At 39.4% G+C, this 24,598-nt stretch overlaps 1 protein-coding gene across 1 annotated transcript; it reads right to left on the bottom strand.

The window, feature by feature from the left end:
• Window positions 1-903: 903 nt before the first annotated feature.
• LOC110541552 (olfactory receptor 2A2-like) lies at window positions 904-1,833 on the bottom strand. Its single transcript, XM_021628280.2, has one exon. The coding sequence runs from the start codon at window positions 1,831-1,833 to the stop codon at window positions 904-906; it is 930 nt and encodes a 309-aa protein (XP_021483955.1).
• Window positions 1,834-24,598: the final 22,765 nt, after the last annotated feature.

Raw genomic sequence — 24,598 nt, forward strand, 5'->3', positions numbered from 1 at the left:
GAGATCATTGATTCTTTCATTTTTCTATTTTGATTTCATTTATATATGTTCTGATCTGTATTATTTTATTTCTTCTGTTTTCTCTGGTGTTTGGTTAGCTTTACTTTAAAATAAGTGATTGGAGGTAAAATGTGAATAATTGATGCAAATATGAGTGAGAAATAGCATTCCATTCTCTCCCACTCAACAAAACGAAGTGGCTCTCAACACTGGAATTCAGTCTAGAAATTGGATCCTTGCGTCTATTATGAACACATCACTTTCTATGTTATTATGGCCCACTTTCAGAGCTAAAATTAGAGCAATTACACTGTTTTAAAATCAGACTTCTAGCCAAGCATAGCGGTGTACGCCTTTCATCTGCGTACTTGGGATACAGAGGCAGGTATACCTCTGTGAGCTTGAGTCCAGCCTGATCTACATCGTGAGTTCCAGGGCAGCCAGAACCACATAGTGATAATCTATCTCAAAACAAACAAGCAAATAGTGATGGGAAGAGGGACTGTCTCTGACATGAACTGATTGGCCTGCTCTTTGATCACCTCCCCCTGAGGGGGGAGCAGCCTTACCAGGCCACAGAAGAAGACAATGCAGCCATTCCTGATGTGATCTGATAGACTAAGATCAGAAGGAAGGAGAGGAGGACCTCCCCTATCAGTGGACTTGGGGAGGAACATGCATGCAGAAAGGGGAGGAAGAGTGGGGTTGGGAGGGGAGGAGGGAGGGGCTTATGGGGGGGTTACAAAATGAACAAAGTGTAATTAATAATAATAATAATAATAATAAAAGTCATAAAAAATAAAAAAAATCATACTTCTAGTTGAAAAATTTCCCTGAATTTTGCTTCAGCTAAAGACACATTTCAGGAGCATGGCCCTACCCACCTCACATTTTCTGTACCCCTCACACAGATCTTTTCTGCAGTGCTCGGTAGAAGGCTTCCTTCACCTGGGTGTTCCTCAGGCTGTAGATGAGGGGATTCAGCATTGGGTTAAAGAGACTATGGAACAGTGACAAAATTTTCTCCTGCTCCTCTCGCTGATCTGAGTCAGGGACCATATAAACCAACATGGCTATCCCGAAGAAAAGCCCCACCACACAGAGATGGGAAGAGCAGGTGGAGAAGGCCTTCCTGCGGCCCTCCTTTGACTGCATTTTTAGGATTGTCCAGAGGATGTGCGTGTAAGAGACAAGCATTGAGCAAAGGGGCCCAACTAAGACAAAAACGCATGCAGCAAGGATGACCAATTGGTTGATCAAAGTGTCGGCACAAGCCAGCTTGAGAACAGCCAGGATTTCACAGAAGAGGTGGTTCACTACCCAGGGCCCACAGAAAGGCAGCCTTAACAGTAGAATTGTGTGAACCATGGAGAGGATAAATTTACATGACCAGGAAGTGGCAGCCAGGGCCACACATACTTTCCAACTCATGATGACAGTATAGTGTAGGGGGTGGCAGATGGCCACGAACCGATCATAGGACATGGCTGCCAAAATCAAGCACTCTGAAGCAGCAAAGGCCAAATACAAGAATGTCTGTGTGATACATGGAACAAATGAGATGGTTCTTTTCTGGTTGACAAGGTTGGCCAGCATCTTGGGGACATTGTTGGAAGCATAAGACATGTCAAGGATGGCCAGGTGTGAAAGAAAGAAGTACATTGGGGTGTGCAGCCTGGGGTCCAGGCAGATGAGCCCCAAGATTATGCCATTTGCCAGCAGGCTGAAGATGTACAGCAGGGAGAAGATCCAGAAGAGCAACATCTCCATGCCTGCTCTGAGCTGGAGTCCCACGAGGATGAAGTCTGTGACCCATGTCTGGTTGCCTCCCATTCCTTTATGAGAGCTGGTATAGCAGTGACTTGAGGTGGCAAGCCCAAAGCTGGACAATCAGCGAAAACTGGTTTTATTTATCGCAGAACAAGTACAGAGAACAGCTCAATACCTCCTCTTATGCCACCCTTCCTGACAGCCATGAAGTAAGCTGAAACAGTGAAAAGGATATTCAGAATTATGCAAAGAACCCTTATGTATGTTCACTCAGATTCAGTGTACATTGATGGCTTTATTGTTCATTGTATCCTCTTTGTCTCTATATACTTGGTTTTGACCCATTTGAAACTAGTGCTTAGATTATAATAATAACAGTGAAGAAATACAACGCTTACATGTTTGTTTTTTCTGTCTCCATCCACATAATAGCTAATCTAAGATTCACATTATTTTTAATGTAATCTCTTTTTAGCAGCTTTGTGCTTTGAATACAATCTTGACCTTTCTGTGTTTTTTTTTCAAGCATTGACATTTTGGAGAGTAGATAGTAAATTTTTAATAGGGAGTCCCTCAAGCCCTCAAGTTGAAAATATGCTATTCTTCTCATGTTTTGATTCAGATTCATTATGTGTGGATTCACAATGTTAATTTGCTCCCTTGTTGGGATAAATATAATTTGGGTCACTTGGTAAACACAGTCATTGTCAGATATTTCCATTGTATAGATATTATTTTTCCTAAACAGTTTCTTGGATATCTACTAAAATTATATATATATAATTATATATATATATTATTTATAAATATACATTTATATATAAATAATATATAATATATAATTATATATATTCACTATATATGTTATATATATATTGAAATTGAAAGATATATATTTAAGATATACATATTTTTCAATTTCTTGTTTTTGCTATTATTGCCTATGTTGCTGACTCAGTTGTTGGTAATAATGATGGGAAATATGTGGCCCCTATTGTTTCATGGCTTTTATATCTGTTAGTTGGCCATTATGTAGAAAAAAAGCTCTGTTTATCCATGTCTTTCTGTCTGGTCTTACTAAATTTATCATATGTTTGATGACATGTTTTCTGCATGTGTACACTTCAAGCTTTTTGCCTTGTCTGTTTAGCCTGCTTTGGTTTTGAACTCTATTACTTTTGACAAGAACACAAGTTTCAGGCTCATCTAGTCATAGTTTGCACTTCACTTGTCAACCAACATCTAAATGTTTAATGAAGTTTAAGACTTCACTAAATTCTTTTTAAAAATATTTATTTTTTATTATTTTACATGTGGGAATGTTTGTTTGCATCTATGTATGTTTACCAAATGGTAGCTAGTATGTCCAGAAGAAGGCATCAGATCCCCTGAATCTAGTTACAGATGATTGTGAATGGATATGTGGGTGCTGAGAATCAAACTCAGGAGCAGGAGCAGCAAACGTTCCTAACCACCGAGCCACACCTCAGCCACCTTAATGGAATTCTTAATTTCTTTTTGCTTGGTACTGAAAATGAACCCAGGGGCTTCTACATCTACAGAAGTCCTCTACAACGAAACTATACTCTTAGTCCAACAATTTAAGTTTTATCATGAGCATAGTATGCATTTCTGGTGTCCTATGTATCTACATGAAAGGAAAAAGGGACTGCATGTTCTCAAGGTACCTTTGAAAAGTGCATGTAAAAAACCAGTTTCATTTATGAAGTCAAATCTCCTTAATACATTAACATTACCATTGAAAAATGTTTGTGATAAAATTTACTATTTTATTTTTTGTGTTTTTTTAATTTAAATTAAAATTTTTTATTATTTTATTTTTAATAAAAACACGTTTATAATTCTAGAAACATATTAATCATTGTGTTTTTCTTACTATTTGCCTTTTAGTCAATACTCTAAAGTTATATACTATTGAATAATTTAGATTGAGCGATCACTTTTAACAAACAAAAGTGATTACTGTTGTTATTACTTTCTACTATATATTTATATTATGGACTTTAAAATCATAACACAATATTGTTCAATTCTATCATTTGTAGTTATATAATGAACCATTTCCTACATAAAATGTCTGTAACACACATTGAACTGAATCATTATTCTTTAAAAATTGTTACTAATATCTTTTATTAGCTCATCACTAGATTGTGTGCAATTCAGTGCTTCAGTAATTAAAAGTATACATATGTATATATGTACCTAAATACATATATATACATACACACATATAGTAGGGGGGATTTCTTCCTTCATTAAATCCTATTGTAAAGTTAGAAGAACTTTAAGCCCTTAATCAACTCAGTCTATTTATCTACATTTGAAAACATCTGTCTCAAGTCATCTAAGAGTCGGGACAGCAAAAATATCTAGGCATATTAAGGATTATTACAAAAAGAATTAAACCAGTCGGAAGTGTGTTTAATCTAGTAGTCATTGTCCTGTAAAGATTATTGTCTTATTGTTCTAGCGAATTCCAGGGAGACATGAGCTATAAAGAGATTAAATAACATCTTATATCTGCTTTGAACTGATGCCTTGAGAAGATGTTTTGGAACCCTTGGAGTAAGTACTTTGCAATTACATAAGAGGTTGACTTGAAGATTCATGTATTATAGACTTAGAAACTTTTCTATTTGCTGAGTTCAGGAAAACAATCAGTTGCATGAATTTCTTTGGGAAACACAATCTCAATGAGGCAGAGAGAGATGAAATAATAAAAAATTTAATTTCTATGAATATATTGAATTTATTGGGAAGGATAATAGATAAATGTGTGTAAAATTATTTTTGGTACAATTTTAAAGAATATTATTATGCTAAATAATGAATAGTAACATCTGCATTGAAGATTTTTACTTATAATTACATTTAACTTCTCAGCATAGAAGAAAACAATACTATTGAAATTCATCCTATTACTATCTCATAGGAATATTTGTGTTTTGACTTTTTAGTCTTTATGGATTTGTGCCTGAATTAATACATTTTCAAATGATCATTTCCAGCTTGCCATTAAAACATAAAATGAAGGAAGACAGTATAAAATAAAGCTAAATTAAAATATTGAAAGGACCTCTCATGATGGGAATGGAAAAGAAAGCACTACAGTGTTGGTACCTAAATTTTTATATTTGCAACAAAACCACAGCAGCTCACAAAAGAAAAGTTTTTCATGGTTGCTTTGGGTAGTTGTTCCTCAACACCAGCAGTTCTCCTAACAGTAGCAACAAGCATAATTTTATGGTTGGGGGTTACCACAACATGAGGAACTGTATTAAAGGGTCCTAGTATAAGGAAGATTGAGAACCATTGTCCTAAAGAGACTTGCTACTAGGTGTGTTTATCCAGCTTAGAATTTGATTTTTCTTTAGATTTGGCTGATGGCTTGCTCATTCATTCTCTCTTTCTCCCCAGAAAATGGTTTTAAAAGTACTTTAAGTCTAATATTTATTATGTAACAAATTGAAATACTTAAAAATTAAGTAATCACATAACAAATTCATTTATGAAATTGATTCAGAAACAAATGACTACAAAAGGTATTCAATTTTCCTTTGAAATAGATTTCCTGGACATTAATATCTTCACTTAGGCAGTTAAAAATAAAGTGGTCATTAGTTTGACTATTTCAGGGTCCAGAAGGGACTCCTTCTCAGCCTCTCTATTTAAGAAAGTTTCGATGCTCTGGCTGCTACCATGACATCACAGTAGGTGAAGATTGGGGAGAGATGCCAGGGAGCTCTTGTCTAGAGCTCTGCATGACAGTAAAGGGAACTCTTTGGTGTCTTTCCTAACTTCTTGCAATGCATTCTGAGTCAGGGCATATGATCACTCAGGAATAACATTCTTTTGACACTGCTTGATGATTTCTACCGTCATACTGTTGTTTCAACTGCCCATACCAAAAGCCACTTTTCAGTTCAAATGAATCTCTTTGGTATAAAGAGATGTCAGTACTAGATTTTCTCTGAGGAAGATACTTTGAGTTAGAATGAACCCCACAGAGAGCGAACCATACCTTTAAAACATGTGTAGAATTCTATTCCTCCTGACAGCCTTCATCAGATGAAATCAGATATAGGAGGATTCAAAGGGCTCTCTGAAATGGCTCCAAAGAACCCCAGGAGCATCATTTTTATTTTATTATCAAAGGACAAAACACTTCTGAGTCTCTAGCGAGAGTTCAAATTCCCAGAGGGACCATACAACTTACACGGATGTATCTTCTCCCTGAGGGTTGGGCAGGCTAGTATCTTCTGTTTAGAAGACAAAAAGATTATACATAATGAGCTTAAAGGCAAAATTCCAGGCCAGCCAGTTGCTTTTTCACAAAGCTTAAAGTCTCTAGAGAATAATGAAACTGAGGCAAAACAAAACACAATACCCAATTTCTTTTTGCAGTTGTTATGCTTTTATGACTTTATGTTCCACTAGAATCTGTTCTTTCTGAGTTGATAGAATTCTCCAAATACAATGTATATCTTTTTGCAGTAGATGTGAAGGGTTACAGACAGCAGCCATAAGCAACAGTATTGAGGCCCCATTTTACTTCAGACAACGGACCATTGGTCTCTGTGTCTTAATCTCATTTCCCTTAGTTTACGGCCATGAAGACTGACACAAACAACTATTTTCTTCATGTGGTTCAAGGACTCTGAGAGTAGCTAAAAAGCTTCCAAAAGATCAACACAATCAAAACTGTTTCCATAGTGATATTTTGAAAAGTTTTGTCTTTTTCCAATGTCATTCTCTCATGCATACACATTGAAACTTTCTGGAAGTTATCTATATGTATTATTACAACACATGGGTGGCAGAAGATGACACAGAGCTGTCAACTGTTAAAGCCAAATTTTAATGCTCATAAAATTGTGAAGTATTGTAATTTTTACAGCCTTTAATAAAATAAAAATTTCATAAAAGACAACACTCATATTGATCTATTATGGGAGCCTTTTAAAAAGAAGCTTTCAACATACTGTATTCAACCTGCAATACTTGCTATAGCCTAATGGGTCCAAACAGATATTCAATAAATGCTTATGGAATGTGTAAATAAAGATGAATGAAAAGTAATTTTCTAATAAACTCCTAGTTTTAATTTGTATTATAAATATTAATACCTATACCACTTGAAAATATTGTGTCTTCAGTAACTTTTAAGAGCATTAAGATTTTCTGAGATCAAAGCATTGGAACATAATTGTGGTAAATGATAATCCTCACTTTAGTAAGGATTAGAGTTAGAAACATATGATCTTTAGTTATTACTTGAAGCAAGGCTAGGGTTATGGCCCAGCTCGTAGAATGGTTGTCTATCATGCATAAAGCTCTGGGTTGAATTCCCAGCACCACATAAAACCTGAAGTGGTAACACAGGCTTGTAATCATAGTGCTCAGGAGGGGGAGGCAGGAGGGTCAGAGGTCAAGTCATCTTCAGTTGTTTAGAGAGCTCAAGTCCATCTTAACAAAGCAAAGCAAAGCAAAGTAAAATAAAACAGAGCAGACAAAGCAGAGCAAAACAACACCCCCACCTTGTATTCCTTTTGTGTTGCTGCTGTAAGAAACACACTTGTTATCTCAGTTTTGTTGGTCACAAGCCTTGACATTAGTGCAATAGATCCTATTTCCAAGTCTCCAAAATTAACTCAGGATCATGTTAGGTCTATATATTCACTGGAGGTTTGAGGTCCAGCTCTGAATGAAATGGTTTTTGGAAAAACTCTAAGCTTTGTGACTATAGGATTGAAGTCTGTCTGGGACTGCTCTGAGCTCTTTGTAGCCTCTTTCTCCTTACACATAACTCCACTTGGGTTAATTACTTTTGTGTTGCTGTGACCAAATGCCTGACAGAGAAAACCTAAGTGACAAAAGGTTTATTTCTTTTGGTCTGTGATTTGAGAAGACACAGTCTCTTGTGGCAGGGAAGGCATGATAGTTCCTGAGTGTGTGGCAGAGGAAGCAGAAAGAGCTAGGCTAGAACCAAGAGTGATGGTCACTTGCAAAGCCTCTCACACCTCCCAGTGACCTAACTCTGACAGACAAGCCTATCTTCTGAAGGTTCCACAGCTGTCATAATAGTCCTATGAGATGGAGACCCATTATTCAAAATATGATTCTATACAGTACCTTTTTTAAATTTTTTATTTAACTTTTATTAATTAAACTTTATTCACTTTCTATCCCCCTATAAGCCCCTCCCTCCTCCCCTCCCGATCCCACCCTCCTTCCCCCTTCTTCACGCATACCCCTCCCTAAGTCCACTGATAGGGGAGGTCCTCCTCTCCTTCTTTCTGATCTTAGTCTATCAGTTCACATCAAAAGTGGCTGCATTGTCCTCTACTATGGCCTGGTAAGGCTGCTCCCCCCCAGGGGGAGGTGATCAAAGAGCAGGCCAATCAGATTATTTCAGAGGCAGTCCCTCTTCCCATTACTATGGAACCCACTTGGACACTGAACTGCCATGGGCTACATCTGTGCAGGGGTTCTAGGTTATCTCCATGAATAGTCCTTGTTTGGAATATGAGTCTCTGGGAAGTTCCGTGTGTTCAAATTTTCTTGTTCTGTTGCTCTACTTGTGGACTTCCTGTCCTCTCCAGCTCTTACTATTTCCCATTTCTTACACAAGATTCCATTCACTCTGCCCAACAGTTGACCATCAGGCTCAGCATCTGCTTTGATAGTTTGCAGGGCAGAGGCTTTCAGAGGCCCTCTGTGGCAGGTTCCTAGGTTGTTTTCTGTTTCTTCTGGCTTTCAGAGGCCCTCTGTAGCAGGTTCCTAGGTTGTTTCCTGTTTTCTTCTTCTTGTCCATCCTCTTTGTCTTTCAGGATGAGGATTGCGCGTTTTAGTCAGGGTCCTCTCTCTTGCTTAGTTTCTTTAGATTACAGTACCTTTTTAAAAAAACTTTTATTAGTTACACTTTGTTCACTTTGTATCCCCCCCCCCCCATAAACCCCTCCCTTCTCCCCTCCTAATCCCACCTTCCCTCCCCCTTCTTCAGGCATGCCCCTCCCCAAGTCCACTGATAGGGGAGGTCCTCCTTTCTTTCCTTCTGATCTTAGTCTATCAAATATCATCAGGAGTGGCTGCATTGTCATTCTGTGGCCTGGTAAGGCTGCTCCTCCCTCAGGGGGAGGTGATCAAAGAGCAGGCCAATCAGTTTATGTCAGAGGCAGTCCCTCTTCCCATTACTATGGAACCCACTTGGACACTGAACTGCCATGGGCTACATCTGTGCAGGGGTTCTAGGTTATCTCCATGTATGGTGCTTGGTTGGAGTATCAGTCTCTGAAAAGATCCCTGTGTTCAAATTTTCTGTTTCTGTTTCTCTCCTTGTGGAGTTCCTGTACTCTCCAGATCTTACTGTTTTCCACTTCTTTCATAAGATTCCATGCACTATACAGTACCTTTAAGATTCAAACATTATGCTTCTCCATGTTCACATCAAGCAACGGCTTGTTGAGATTTTCATGTATCACAGGTATCTCTGACTTCTTCCTCAGCCACGTGACAAATAAAATATCCAGGACCCCCAATGACAGAGCACACCCAAATGAACCCCACCTGATGCAGTGTAGCATAAATTGGGTGGAGGACATTCAGAGGCCTGGGCACCACTAAGATGAACGAGTAAGTGGTGGAGAGATGGGAAAGAAAGAAAAGCAAAATGCTATGTGCACAGTGAAGAGAGGAAGAACTGGAGATGGGAGTGTAGTGAGGAACAGCCTGATGTGAATATCCTGTGCTGCCAGCTGGAGCCATGGTGAGGTCTTGGCTTATGCTGCCTCCAAGGACCATGTCTGGGTCTATGGCCCTGCAACAGTGGCAGGTGCAGAGAAGATATGTGTCTGTGTGGATGTCTGTGGCCCATGTTATCACCAAAAACCATTCAGGTCTCTCTAGTCTAGGCTGCTCCCTGGGGCCATGTTGATGTATCCCTCGCTAGCTGGGGAGAGCTGGCCCTGCCTCTTACAACAAGAGTACTCAGGAGAGCTGTCAGTCTAGCTGACCACCCAGGCCCAGATCTAGGGCTTTGAGTTGGCTCACTTCAACATCTACCTGATCTATAAATTGCTGGAGCTCATGGGAAGGGCCGGTCTTACAGAACCAAAGCTGCAGGCTCTCAGTGACACAGGACAACAACAGGCTGTTCTTAGAAGAGTCCCAGTGGGTATCCAATGTTGATAGTGTATCAGAAGCCAGAGGCTTCAAACTACACCAATGACTCATTGCAATGAACATTTTGCAAGTAAAGCTGTTTAGGCAAAGGGTATACTGTGTGACATACCAGGACACACAGCTGCTTCCATAGGGAGAGTTTTTTTCTTTTGGATGGATGGAGGTCACAAGGGTGGAGAATAGATATGGAAGGATGGGAAGATGAGTGAGACTGGGTTACATTAGGTGAAATTCACAAAGAATCAATAAAGAAATCTAGACGTTATAGGGTTCACCTACTTATTACACAACAACCTCTACACAGTAAGAGCAACTGATTTGCCAACTTCCTTTTTCAGTATCCAGAAGAGGTCTTTAGATAGCACTGTGTTCTTTAGACAGTTATCTGGCTATTGATATGATGATGCTGTGAAAGCAACAGTATAACAGTAATGACTTTAAATTTAATTCCAGAAGATAACCATTGAAATTTCTATGTTTTACTCTGTGATGTGATTATTCTAATGTAGCAAAGATTTCTTCAGATTCCAGATTTATAGAATTTTAACCAAGTAAACACTTATTGGTCATCCTATTTACTACCCATTGACCCAGACTCTCTTTTGAGTATCATGAGCATTTAGAGGTATGTTTATGGAATACATGGCAGTGATAGTTTCAGCATGCCTTGCCTCAAAGATGGAAAATTAGTGTGGGCCAGGGATAAATTTGAGGAAGCCATTAATTCATCCAATAAGGTCATGACACATTTTCACATTTTCACATCTTTACTTTTTAAACCATAATAAACAATTTAGCATGAAAATTGCCTGATAGCTAAATCAAATTCTTTTATAGACTAACACTTCCTATGGATGTTATGTTCTTAGAAAATCCTGCAAAAACTCACAATGAATTTGATTCTAACCATTCTGAATTACACCAAATCCCCACCACAGGAAAAAAAAATGCTTTCCCAAATCTTCACCAACCCTTTATCTGATAGAGGACTCATATCCAGTATATATAAAGAACTAAAGAAGCTGAAAAGCAGCAAACCAAGTAATCCAATTAAAAAATGGGGAACAGAGCTAAACAGAGAATTCTCTGTAGAGGAATACCGAATGGCAGAGAAGCACTTAAAGAAATGCTCAACCTCACTAGCCATTAGGGAAATGCAAATCAAAACAACCCTGAGATTTCACCTTACACCCATGAGAATGGCGAAGATCAAAAACTCAAGTGACAGCACATGATGGAGAGGTTGTAGAGAAAGGGGAACCCTTCTCCACTGCTGGTGGGAATGTAAACTTGTACAACCACTCTGGAAATCAATCTGGCGCTTTCTCAGACAACTAGGAATAGCGCTTCCTCAAGATCCAGCCATACCACTCCTGGGCATATATCCAAAAGAGGCTCAAGTACACAATAAGGACATTTGCTCAACCATGTTTGTAGCAGCTTTATTTGTAATAGCCAGAAGCTGGAAACAACCCAGATGCCCCTCAACTGAAGAATGGAAGCAGAAATTGTCATACATCTACACAATGGAATATTACTCAGCAATGAAAAATAAGGAAATCATGAAATTTGCAGGTAAATGGTGGGACCTGGAAAGGATCATCCTGAGTGAGTTGTCCCAGAAGCAAAAAGACACACATGGTATATACTCACTCATATAGACATACAACATAGGACAAACCCACTAAAACCTGTGCATCTAAAGAAACTAAGCAAGAAAGATGACCCTAACTAAAATGTCCAATCCCCATCCGGAAAGGCAAAGAGGATGGACATCAGAAGAAGAAGAAAACAGGAAACAACCTAGGAACCTCCTACAGAGGGCCTCTGAAAGCCTCTGCCCTACAGACTATCAATGCAGATGCTGAGCCTGATGGGCAACTGTTGGGCAGAGTGAAGGGAATTTTATGTAAGAACTGGGAAATAGTAAGAGCTGGAGAGGAAAGGGTCTCCACAAGTTATGTCTTATTCTGACACATTCTTAGGATGCAGGCATCACGGTTCATCAATGAGAGTTACCAGGGCCTAGAAAATTTAGATCAACTGCAAAATCCCCCAAGTGTTTTGTTTTCCTTTTGCTTATGCATATAGGATGAACAAATTGCCTGAGGTAACTTGGGCTTCCACCTGTGTCATGGCAGCCAAGAAGTCCTGTTGGGTTAGGGAATAAGACCTGTGTATCTCGCTAAGCTATCACTAAATAAAATTACTTCTTGAGTGGCATGGCACATTTCACTGGAGTGTCATGATAGTTTAGGCAAAGCTCCATTCTCTCCATCTCAGGAGACAATTAGTATAAGTTGATAATTTTAATTGACACTTTTTCCTTTGAGTCTCACTCTTCATTAAAAGTAAATTCAGCTTGTCTCATGATGCCTCAGTAGGTACGTTTTTCCCAGCACCCTTTTATTTGTCTTAAGGGACAATCACTTTCTTCTTGTTGTCATTGTGAAGTAATGGCCCGAGTACAGTTAGGATATAGGTTAGTTGCCAAAATATTGTGTTCCTCTGCATTAGAGTTGATAAGTGGCACCCTGCCAAGACACAACTGAGTCTATGAAAAAGCACTCCCTGTAACTTTGTTTCAAGGTGAGGATAATTCCCAGGGAATTCAGAGTCATCAAATAATACCTGCTTTTTATCATATTGTACAACTCAACAAGGATAATATGTATCTTCACGGTATTTGATGGTGTGTTATAACACTGCTGAACTATTTTTGTCTATTTAAAATCAAAGACCTTTCTGAGCATTGATCATCTCATCATTGAGCACAGTGCTAGAGAGTGATGAGTTAGCTACAAACTGTATATCATCTGGTATGGCCAAATTCCACGAAATGTCTCCTAAACGACTGTCTTCATAATGAATGTCTCTAAAAGAACAAGAATCACAGTTACAGGTCCATTAGTACTTTCCTATTCAGCCATTAATATCTGGCCTCTTTTGTTACCATAGCATACTGTCAAAATATTTCTCTAAACAGCAGTGCATTTTTTAGTTTATTTTTGCTTACTACATTATTTTATCTATTTAAACTCAGTTTCCCACACTAGGGAGGCATACTAGGTTCAACCACTGTGCCGCTCAAATACTGACAGCAATGTCATTTGAGTATGTCTCTTTCCCTTTCATAGAAGATGAGGACACAAATCCATAGTCATTGGGAAATCCTCTCAACCATAAGGTGACACAAAGTGACATCCTCCAGCAACCCAGTTTTGCCATAAGGGGCAAAACCACTCAGCATTCTGTGGTAATCCTGATGCAAATGGGGAAGGCATACTTTCTTTACAGCGATCATCCCTCCTGAAGTAATAGTTGCAGCTCTAACCCAGGGGCAACTGTCTACGGTAGGAGGAAAGTTGAGATAATGGGAGGAAGAATTGTATAATGAAACTGCCACTCACAGTTGGAGGGAAACGCAGCCTGATGTTACTAGGCATACTCCAAGGCATTCCCCCTAATGACATTCATTGAGGCGAATCTGGGATCTTGACTGACACCACAGAAAAGAATGTCATGCTGTGCTAGTATGAAGCAAAGCTGGGTTTATGACATAAAGATGAGAGAAAGATGTAGTGCACACTTAGACTCAAGTGTAGACACTAGCAGGCAAAGCTTATAATTACCTATTGAACATATAATAATGGCAACATATTTGATTTTAAGAATGGAAGTTACAGTGTTCAGTGGATATAGCTTACAATCAAGTTCAAAGATTACGCAATGCCAGAGCCTGCCAGCAGAATCAAACAGTTCCTGAGTGGGGAGGGAGGATTGAAAGAAAACAAAAACAACAACAACAAAAACCCAAAAAAACAAAAAACACACTACATATGGTATCAATTTCAGATGGCTGTCAGTAGAAACTATCATGCCTAGTTTATTGCACAATCCCTTTTATTTAGTTAGAGCAAAGCACCTCAATACAATGAAGGGCTTCATTGAGAAGACAAATTTGTTTACCTCAACGATCTGTCTGTGTGATCCTCTTACAAACAAAAGAAAAAGAACTTGGCAAAACATCCTGCTTATCTCTGTCTCCAGGTGAAGGCCAGGGTGAAAACATGTTTTTTGCTGAAAAAGCAATAACGCCTGACACAAGCAGCTCTCCACATGGCAAAGTTTGAATTACAGTAAGGTTTAAATATTCATTATTTTACTTATTTCCCTTTATAAATCAAATTATAAGATGGTTTATGAGGTACATGGTATAGGTTTATGGAAGGAAAATGAGGTCCAATAATGTTTTTTTATTTTTAATTTTTATGTTAATTACAGTTTACTCACTTTTTATCACAGCAGTAACCTCCTTTCTCATCCCCTCCCAAACCCACCCTCCTTCCCTCATCTCCTCCCATTCCCCTCTCCAAGTCCACTGATAAGGGAGGTACTCCACCCTTCCATCTGACCCTAGCCTATCAGGTCTCATCAGGACTGTCTGCATTGTCTTCCTCTGTGGCCTGATAAGGCTGCTCCCCCATAAGGGGGAGGTGATCAAAGAGCCAGCCACTGAGTTCATGTCAGAGACAGTCCCTGTTCCCCTTACTAGGGAACCAACTTGGAGATTGAGCTTCCAGTAGCTATATCTGCAAAGGGATTTTAGTTTATATCCATGCATAATCCTTAGTTGGAGTATCAGTCTCAGAAAAGAACCCTGGGCCCAGATTTCTTGGTTCTGTTGCTCTCCTTGTGAAGCTCCTGTCCCCTCCAGGTATTTCTTTTCCTTTTTTTTAATTTTTTCAATTAGAAGATTTTTTTTTGTTTTTTTTTTTCCTTTTTAAATTATTTTTATTTTCATTAATTATAGTTTATTCACTTTGTATCCCCCCTGTACCTTCCTCCATCCTCCCCTCCCAATCCCACCTTCCCTCTTCTCCACCATGTCCCTCTCCAAGTCCACTGATAAGGGAGGTCCTCCTCCCCTTCCCTCTTACCCTAGTATATCAGGTTTCATCAGGAGTGGCTGCACTGTTTTATTCTGTGGCCTGATAAGGCTGCTTCCCCCTCAGGGGGAGGTGATCAAAGAGCAGGCCACTCAGTTCATGTCAGAGACAGTCCCTGTCCCCATTACTATGGAAGCCAGTTGGACACTGACTTGCCATAGCCTACCTCTGTGCAGGGGTTCCAGGCCGTCTCCATGAGTGGTCCTTGGCTGGAGTATCAGTTTCAGAAAAGACCGCTGTGCCCAGACATTTTGGATCTGTCCTGTCCTCTCCAGGTCTTACCATCTCCCACTTCTTTCATAAGATTTCCTGTACTCTGCTCAAAGTTTGGCTATGAGTCTCAGCATCAGCCTCAATACCCTGCAGGATAGAGCCTTTCAGAGGCCCTCTGTGGTAGGCTCCTGTCCTGTTCCCTGTTTTCTCCCTCCTCCGATGTCCATCCTCTTTGCCTTTCTGAATGGGGACTGAGCAGCTTAGCCAGAGTCCTCCTTCCTCATTAGCTTCCTTAGGTGTACAGATTTTAGTATGTTTATCCTATATTATATGTCGAATATCCACTTATGAGTGAGTATATACCCTGTGTGTCTTTCTGCTTCTGGGATACCTCACTCAGGATGATCTTTTCTAGTTCCCACCATTTACCTGCCAATTTCATGATTTCTTTCTTTTTTGTCGCTGAGTAATATTCCACTGTGTAGATGTACCACAGTTTCTGTATCCTTCCTCAATTGAGGGGCATCTGAGCTGTTTCCAGGTTCTGGCTATTTCAAATAAAGCTGCTACAAACATAGTTGAGCAGATATCTTTGTTTTGTACTTGAGCATCTTTTGATTATATGCCTAGGAGTGGTATAGCTGGATCTTGAGGAAGCTCTATTCCTAATTGTCTGAGATAACACCAGATTGATTTAAAAAGTGGTTGTATAAGTTTACATTCCCACCAGCAGTGGAGAAGGGTTTCTATCTCTACCCCCTTTCCTAAGATTCCCTGCACTCTGCCCAAAGTTTGGCATGAGCCTCAGCATCTGCTTTGATACCCTGCTGGGTAGAGTCTTTCAGAGGCCCTCTGTGGTAGGCTCCTGTCCTGTTTTCTGTTTTCTCCCTCTTCTGATGTCCATCTTGTTTGCCTTTCTGGGTGAGGTTTGATCATCTTACCCAGGATCCTCTTTTCTTAGCTTCTTTAGGTGTACATATTTTAATATGTTTTTCCTATATGTCTAATATCCACTTATAAGTTGAGTATATACCATGTGTGTCTTTCTCCTTTTGGGATACCTCACTCAGAATGATCTTTTCTAGATCCCACCCTTTGCCTGCAAATTTCATGATTTTCTCATTTTTGATTGCTGAGTAAATGTACCATAATATCTGTATCAATTCCTCCTTTGAGGAACATCTGGGTTATTTCCAGATTATGGCTACTGAAGTCCCATCTAGAGCAATAAGACAACTAAAGGAGATCAAGGGGATACTAATCAGAAAGGAAGAAGTCAAAGTATCACTATCTGCAGATGATATGACGTTATGCATGAGTGACTCCAAAAATTCAACCAGAGAACTCCTTCAGTTGATAAACATATTCAGCAAAGTGACTGGATACAAAAACAACTCAAAATAAGTAGTAGCCTTCCTTTACATGAAAGACAAAAGGGCTGAGAAAGAAATTAGACAAAACTACACCCTTCACAATAGCCACAAATAACATAAAGTACTTTGGTGTGACTCTAACCAAGCAAGTAAAAGACCTGTTTAAAAAAAAAACCTTCAAGTCTCTGAAGAAAGAAATTGAAGAAGATATTATAAGATGGAAAGAACTCCCATGTTCATGGATCGGTAGGATTAACATAGTTAAAATGGCCCGTCTTCCTGTCAAAATCAATCTACAGATTCAATGCAATTCCCATCAAAATACCAACACAATTCTTTACAGATCTTGAAAGAAAAATTCTCAATTTCATATGGAAAACAAAAAACTCAGAATTGCTAAAACAATCCTGTACAACAACAGATCATCTGGAGGTATCTCCATTCCTGATCTGAAGCTGAACTACAGAGCAGTTATAATAAAAAACTGCAAGGGACTAGCATAGAAACAGAATGGTGGATCAATGGAATCAAATTGAAGACCAATAAACCCACATACTTACAGATACTTGGTTTTTGACAAAGAAGCCAAAATCAAACAATGGAAAAAAGACAGCATCTTCAACAAATGGTGCTGGTCTAACTATATGTCTACATGTAGAAAAATTCAAATAGATCCATCGTTATCATCCTACAAAAAAAACAAAGTCTAAGTTGATCAAAGACCTCAACATAAAACCAACAATGTTAAATTCGAAGGTCACATGATTTTCTTCTTAAAGCCAAATCTGTTCTATGTTAACACTCTGACCGAGATCTCTCTTTAACAAAATGGTGTATTGTCTCTTTCAGTAGTCTTCATGGTGAGTGATTGGTTTGTTTTAGAGTGTGTTTTCAACTGTTTCTTGATCACATCTGTAAGAAATACAAACCAGATCCTAGATTTCTCTTCCTACAGATCCCCAAATTCCTTTTCTCTATCTTTCTTGAAGATTAGTATACCTGCCTAACACATTTCCCAAGTCTCATTAAAAAATTGAGGAACTTGAGTGGAGGTGCTCCCATGGTCCTCCCATGATGAGTGTGATGATGAAAATGGACAAATTAGCTTTTCAAGCTTGCTGTGTTGGGAGATAAATGGTTTATTCTGAAACTATTAATCTGAGCATGGTATATGACATATATTATTGCTATTTTTTGTCACTACTTATTGTTGAACTAGAAGCTATGATGTTAACTTAGTCTGAACAAATGTGATGTTTTTCTGAACAAGCAGTTCTTTACTTCTTTATTCACAGTGTTGTGTAGTCAATCATCCTTGTAGTCACTGCTTTATAGTTTCGTTTAGGAGAATATGCTATTTTAAGCATCTTTTCTTTCTTTTGCAACTGGATGCTTTAGAACAGTGGTTCTTAACCTGTGCATAATGAACCCTTTGGTGGTTGCAAATCAGATATCCTGAATACACATTATAACTTAAACAGTAGCAAAATTACAGGTATGAAGGAACAACAAAATAATTTTATGGTTGGGCGTCACCACAACGTGAGGAACTATATTAAAGGGTGGCAGCATTAGGAAGGTTGAAAACCCTTTATCTAGAGCAGTCTCTAGATAAAACTCTTAGTATTGATCTTTCTGCTACTATTGATATTTTTGGGGACTTGTACAATTTTTTTAGTCATGTCGTTATTTCTGTGAACTATAATCCCCACTCCCACCACTGTCTTAGCCTCAAAGATCATTGTATTTCAGGGTACTCGGGCTTGGGTCCATCTGTCGTCATCCTGATTGGGAAGATGAGGCAGGGATCTTTTCCAGCTTACTTTCTTGACCACATCCAATTAGTAAACAGCTGTGGGCTTATTGACATAGGCATCTAACAGTATGCAAGGGTATGTACCAGTCAAATTGGGCTTCACTGAAGGCCTAAAGCAGTGTTTGAGGTTTTTTTGATCTCAGGGTTCTCCTCTAAGCCTTTAAGTTCCCTAGTTTGTTCTTCCAAACTAGCCAGCACACAGATCAGCCTGTGTTCCAAATCAAACTGATCTACTTATCTCGTTCTACTACTCCTCTGTAGTCACCCCTACTATCTTTTGTCACATCTTAGTTTGAAATTCTTTGTGAATTGTAGCAAATCAAGTCAATTCTTCAGGAGTGAGTGAGAGTCTGCTTCCACCATGAAACATTTCTGAGTCAGGATTAGTATGCGAGTGTTTTGAAAGAGTTTAAAATATACATAAAAACCAATATGATTAAAATAATAAATCTACATTGTGTCATTTTTAACTGAATTTATATTTTTTTAAATGCCTGTTTTTTTTTTAATTTTATTTTTTTTCTTATCAGTTACATTTTATTAACTCTGTTTCCCAGCTGTATCCCATTCCCTCATTCCCTCCCAATCCCACCCTCCCTCCCTCATCTTCTCCCTGCCCCTTTCCAAGTCCACTGTTGGGGGGTACCTCCTCCCCATTCATCTGACCCTGTTTTATCAGATATCTTCAGAACTGGCTGCAAAGTCTTCCTCTGTGGCCTAACAGGACTGCTCCTCCCTTGGGGGGTGGGGAGGTCAAAGAGCCTGCCATTGAGTTCCTGTCAGAGATAGTCCTTGTTCCCCTTACTATGGGAAACCAATTGGTTACTGAGCTACCATGGGCTACATCCAAGCAGAGGTTCTAGGTTATATTCATACATGGTCCTTGGTTGAATGTCAGCCTCAGAAAAGTCCCTGTGCCCAGATATATTTGGTCCTTGTGGAGCTCCTATCCTTTCCCCATCCTACTAACTCCCCTTCTTGCATATGATTCCCTGTACTCTGACAAAGGTTTGGTTATGAGTCTTAGTATCTGCTTTGAAAACACTGCTAGGTAGAGTCTTTCAGATGTTTTCTGCAGTAGACTCCTGTCATACGTTCAATGCACATCCCATCTGTCTTTCTAAATGAGGATTGATCATCTTACCCCGTGTCCACTTTCTTGATTCTCTTTTTCAGGTGTATAGATTTCATTACGTTTATCATATCTTATAGGTCTATATAAGCAAGTATATACCGTGTTTGTCTTTCTCCCTCTGGGATATCACTCAAAAAGATCTTTTCTAGATCCCACCATTTGCCTGCAAATTTCATGATTTCCTCATTTTTCATTGCTGAGTAGTATTCCATTATGTAAAAATACCACAATTACTGTATCCATTCCTCCGTTGATGGATATCTGGTTTTTTTCCAGGTCCTGGGTCTTACAAATGAAGCTGCTGTAAACATGGTTGAGCAAGTATCCCTTTTGTGTACTTGAGCAAATTTTGGGTATATACCTAGCAGTGGTATAGCTGGGTCTTGAGGAAGCACTATTCTTTTTTTTTTTTTTTTTTTTTTGTTTCTCTTCATCTTTTTTTTTTTTTTTTTTTTTTTCCAATGCAGTTTATTCAGGAACATTGAACAATCCTCGGACCCCGGGGAAAGCCAGCCCACAGCTTAAATAGCCTCTGGGTAGCCAACCCAGGCGTGCCACGGGGGCAATGCAGATAGGTCCACATACATGGAAGCAAGCCAGATCCTCGGCCTTAGCCAAATGTGGAGTTGTTCCTGACAGAGAGCACTCACCATCGGGAAGGTGGAAGGCGGAAACCAGCTCCATCTTTAAGGCATAGCATTCTGCAGCTCTCTACAGTTCCCCCTTTTTGTTTTAGACGCATCAGGCAAGAGTAGAGGTCTGATCTCTGATATTAGAAATAAATTGGGACTTTGTACAGATGTTCATTTAGGTGTCATCCACCCAAAGAGCATCGGACCCGTCCGATACCTTTTTCTCAGAGGCGGGACCTGGGGCATCAACCCGCATGCAATCAGACATGCTCTTCTCTGGGTCCAAAGCGGCTGACCCTGAGTGCAGTGCTTAGCCTCGCATCCTGAGCGTATCATTTTAGCTTTTTATGGTATCCAACCATGCTTGGGGAGAATGTCTTGCTTCAATGGCTGTAAAGGCCTGAATGATCATGGCTGCATCACACTGTTGTGAGACTCTAATCTTGCATATATACCACAGGCAAACCAAGGAGACCAACACCAGAAGGCCTGCTAACACTCCCATGCCCGCCCATTCCTTCAGATGATTCATGGCTGCAGCAATCCATGTTGATAATCCTGTGGCTAGTCCTGTGTCCACTCTGGTAGAATTTACTGTGACAATGGCCACTCTCAGCTGCTCCATCGTAGTATCGAATTCTCCAGTCCAATTACCTAAAATATAGCTCGACAATTGTTTAGACAGATTTGCAGCGCAGGAAAAATTCTCATGTTGTATGCTAGTGACACAAAGTCCAGCATACTTTCATTGACAGCCAGGTTGAGCGATTTGCCATAGGGTATCAATTTGCTCCTGCAAGTGGTCAATCCTCTGATTGAACACCATCAAGCTTCCTTTTAGTTGAGCATTAATTCCTTTATGTACAACTAAGGCATGAGCTACATTGGCTAAATGATTATTCAGGGTCTGAGCAGTCTGCCCAGTATGACTCATGGCTAATGCCCTGGTGGTAGCTCCAACAGCCGTCAATGAGATGGTAGTAACAATGGTGGCTGTAGTTCCAAGATCCCTTTTCTGTCTGAAGAGAGTCATAGCGTGAGGGGAATCAATGGGCATAGGCACCCAGTGAGGCATGCGAGTAACCAGGGCATACCTAACTTTACTAGCATTGGGGTTTAAAAAAAAGCGAGTATCATTACCACAATTACTTGGCTCTATCTGGCTAATAATGAATAAAAATGGGGGATATAGACAAACAGGTGTGGGCTTATAGGAAATATTATGAGAAGCCCTAACCCCTCGTTGGAACATCCTGCGTCAGTTCTAGAACTAGCAGTGGTGGTGTCCGAGGTCTGAGTAGGTTCAGGAGACCATTGCCCCCAGGGGCGAGACGTGCTCCATGCCAATTGACTAACTCCATGTTTTCCTCCAATTTTGAAAGTCATTTAAGGTTCTTAAATTATTTTTTTCCCTTTTTTTCTTAAATTTTTCATCAATTACACTTTATTCATTCTGCATCCCCCTATAAGCCCCTCCCTCCTCCCATCCCAATCCCACCCTCCCTCCTCCCTCTACTTGCATGCCACTCCCCAAGTCCACTAATAGGGGAGGTTCTCCTCTCCTTTCTGATCTTAGTCTGTCAGTTCACATCAAAAGTGGCTGTATTGTCCTCTACTGTGGCCTGGTAAGGCTGCACCCCCCCCCCCCCCAGAGGGAGGTGATCAAAGAGCAGGCCAATCAGATTATGTCAGAGGCAGTCCCTCTTCACATTACTATGTAACACAATTGGACTCTGAACTGCCCTGGGCTACATCTTTGCAGGGGTTCTTTGGTATACAGGAGGGCTTCTGATTTTTTTTTTGAGTTGATTTTGTATCCTGCCACTTTGCTGAAAGTGTTCATCAGCTGAAGGAGTTCTCTGGTTGAATTTTTTGGGTTGCTCATGTATACTATCATATCCTCTGTGAACAGTGGCACTTTGACCTCTTCCTTTCTGATTTGTCTCCCCTTGATCTCCTTTAGTTGTCTTATTGCTCTGGCTAGGACTTCAAGTACTATGTTGAAGAGGTATGGAGAGAGTGGGCAGCCTTGTCTTGTCCCTGATTTCAGTGGGATTGATTTAAGTTTCTCTCCATTGAGTTTGATGTTGGCTATAGGCTTGCTGTATATTGCCATTACTATCTTTAGATATGTGCCTTGTATCCCTGACCTCTCCAAGACTTTAAATATGAATGGGTGTTGGACTTTGTCAAATGCTTTTTCGGCATCTAAGGAGATGATCATGTGGTTTTTCTCCTTCAGTTTGTTTATGTGGTGGATTACATTGATGGATTTCTGTATGTTGAACCACCCTTGCATGCCTGGGATAAAGCCTACTTCTTCATGGTGAATGATATCTTTGATGTATTCTTGGATTTGGTTTGCAAGTATTTTATTGAGTATTTTTGCGTCAATGTTCATAAGAGAGATAGGTCTGAAGTTCTCTTTTTTTGTTGGGTCTTTGTGTGGTTTAGGCATCAAGGTAACTGTGGCTTCATAGAATGAGTTTGGTAATGTTCCTTCTGTTTCTATTTTGTGGAATAGTTTGAGGAGAATTGGTGTTAGCACTTCTTTGAAGGTCTGGTAGAATTCTGCACTGAAACCGTCTGGCCCAGGGCTTTATTTTTGGAGGGGAGACTGTTAATGACTGCTTCAATTTCCTTGGGGAATATAGGGCTATTCAGTCTTTCTACCTGATCTTGACTTAATATTGGAAAATGGAATCTATCGAGAAAATTGTCCATTTCATTTAGGTTTTCAAATTTTGTGGCATATAGGCTTTTGTAGTATGACCTAATGATTGTTTGAATTTCCTCAGCGTCTGAAGTTATGTCACCCTTTTCATTTCTGATTTTGCTGATTTGGATAGTTTTTCTCTGCTTTTTAGTTAGTTTGGCTAAAGATTTGTCTATCTTGTTGATTTTCTCAAAGAACCAGCTTTTTGTTTCATTGATCCTTTGAATAGTTTTATTTGTTTCTAATTGATTGATTTCAGCCCTGAGTTTGATTATTTCCAGCTGTCTGCTCCTCTTGGGTGTATCTGCTTCTTTTTTTTCTAGGGTTTTCAGTTGGGCCATTAAGGTGCTTGTATGTGATGTTATAAATTTCTTCTTGAAGGCACTTAGTGCTATAAATTTTCTTCTGAGCACTGCTTTTAATGTGTCTCATAAATTTGGGTATGTTTTGCCTTCATTTTCATTGAATTCTAGGAAGTCTTTAATTTCTTTATTTCTTCCTTAACCCAGCTGTCATTGAGTAGCAAGTTGTTCAGTTTCCACGTGCATGTCGGCTTTTTGTTATTTCTGTTGTTGTTGAGGTCTAGCTTTAGTCCATGGTGGTCAGATAGAATACAAGGGATTATTTCAATCTTTTTGTATCTGTTGAGGCTTGCTTTGTGACCCACTATATGGTCTATTTTGGAGAAGGTTCCATGTGGTGCTGAAAAGAAGGTATACTCTTTTGAGTTTGGATGAAAAGATCTGTAGATGTCTATTAGGTCCATTTGATTTAGGGACTCTGTAAGTGTTTTTATTTCCCTATTTGTTTTCTGTCTAGTTGATTTGTCCCTTGGTGAGAGTGGAGTGTTGAAGTCTCCCACTATTAAGGTATTAGGATCAATGTGTGATGTAAGCTTTAATATTGTTTCATTTATGAATGTAGGTGCTCTTGTATTTGGGGCATAGATATTCAAAATTGTGATGTCCTCTTAGTGGATTTTTCCTTTGATGAGGATATAGTGGCCCTCCTTATCTTTTTTGATTAACTTGAAAGTCTATTTTATTAGATATTAGAATGGCTACTCCAGCTTGTTTTCTGGAACCATTTGCTTGAAAAAACATTTTTCCAGCCCTTTACTCTGAGGTAGTGTTTATCTTTATTGCATAGGTGTGTTTCTTGGATGCAACAGAATGTTGGATCCTGTTTCTGCAACCATTCTGTTAGTCTGTATCTTTTTATTGGGGAGTTGAGTCCATTGATGCTGATAGATACTAGTGACCAAGGATTGTTACTTACTTTTGATGTGGGATTGGTGGTGTCACTGAGTTTCATTGCTTGTATTCTTTTGGTTTTTTGTTGTTGTTGTTGTTGTTGTGTAGTTATCTATTTCCTCTGTTTCCTTAGATGTAGTTGTTTTCTTTGGGTTGGAGTTTCCCTTCTAGTAACTTCTGTAGAGCTGGGTTACTATGTAGATATTGTTTAAATTTGGTTTTGTCATGGAATATTTTGAATTCTCCGTCTATGTTGATTGAAGGTTTTGCTGGGTATAGCAGTCTGGGTTGGAATCTGTGGTCCCTTAAGGACTGCATGATTTCTGTCCAGGCCCTTCTGGCTTTCATAGTTTCTGTTGAGAAATCTGGTGTGATTCTGATAGGTCTACCTTCATATGTTACTTGGCCTTTTTCCCTTGCTGCTTTTAGAAGTTTTTCTTTGTTCTATAGGTTCAGTGTTTTGACTATGATGTGACGTGAAGAATTTCTTTTCTGGTCTAGTCTACTTAGAGTTCTGTAGGCCTCTTGTATGTTTA

This window comes from Meriones unguiculatus, chromosome 3, assembly GCF_030254825.1.
Source record: "Meriones unguiculatus strain TT.TT164.6M chromosome 3, Bangor_MerUng_6.1, whole genome shotgun sequence".
Taxonomy (NCBI): domain Eukaryota; kingdom Metazoa; phylum Chordata; class Mammalia; order Rodentia; family Muridae; genus Meriones; species Meriones unguiculatus.

Bases quoted from the DNA above. Each gene is read 5' to 3' on its own strand.
- LOC110541552 (XM_021628280.2), bottom strand. From the start codon at position 1,833: ATGGGAGGCAACCAGACATGGGTCACAGACTTCATCCTCGTGGGACTC.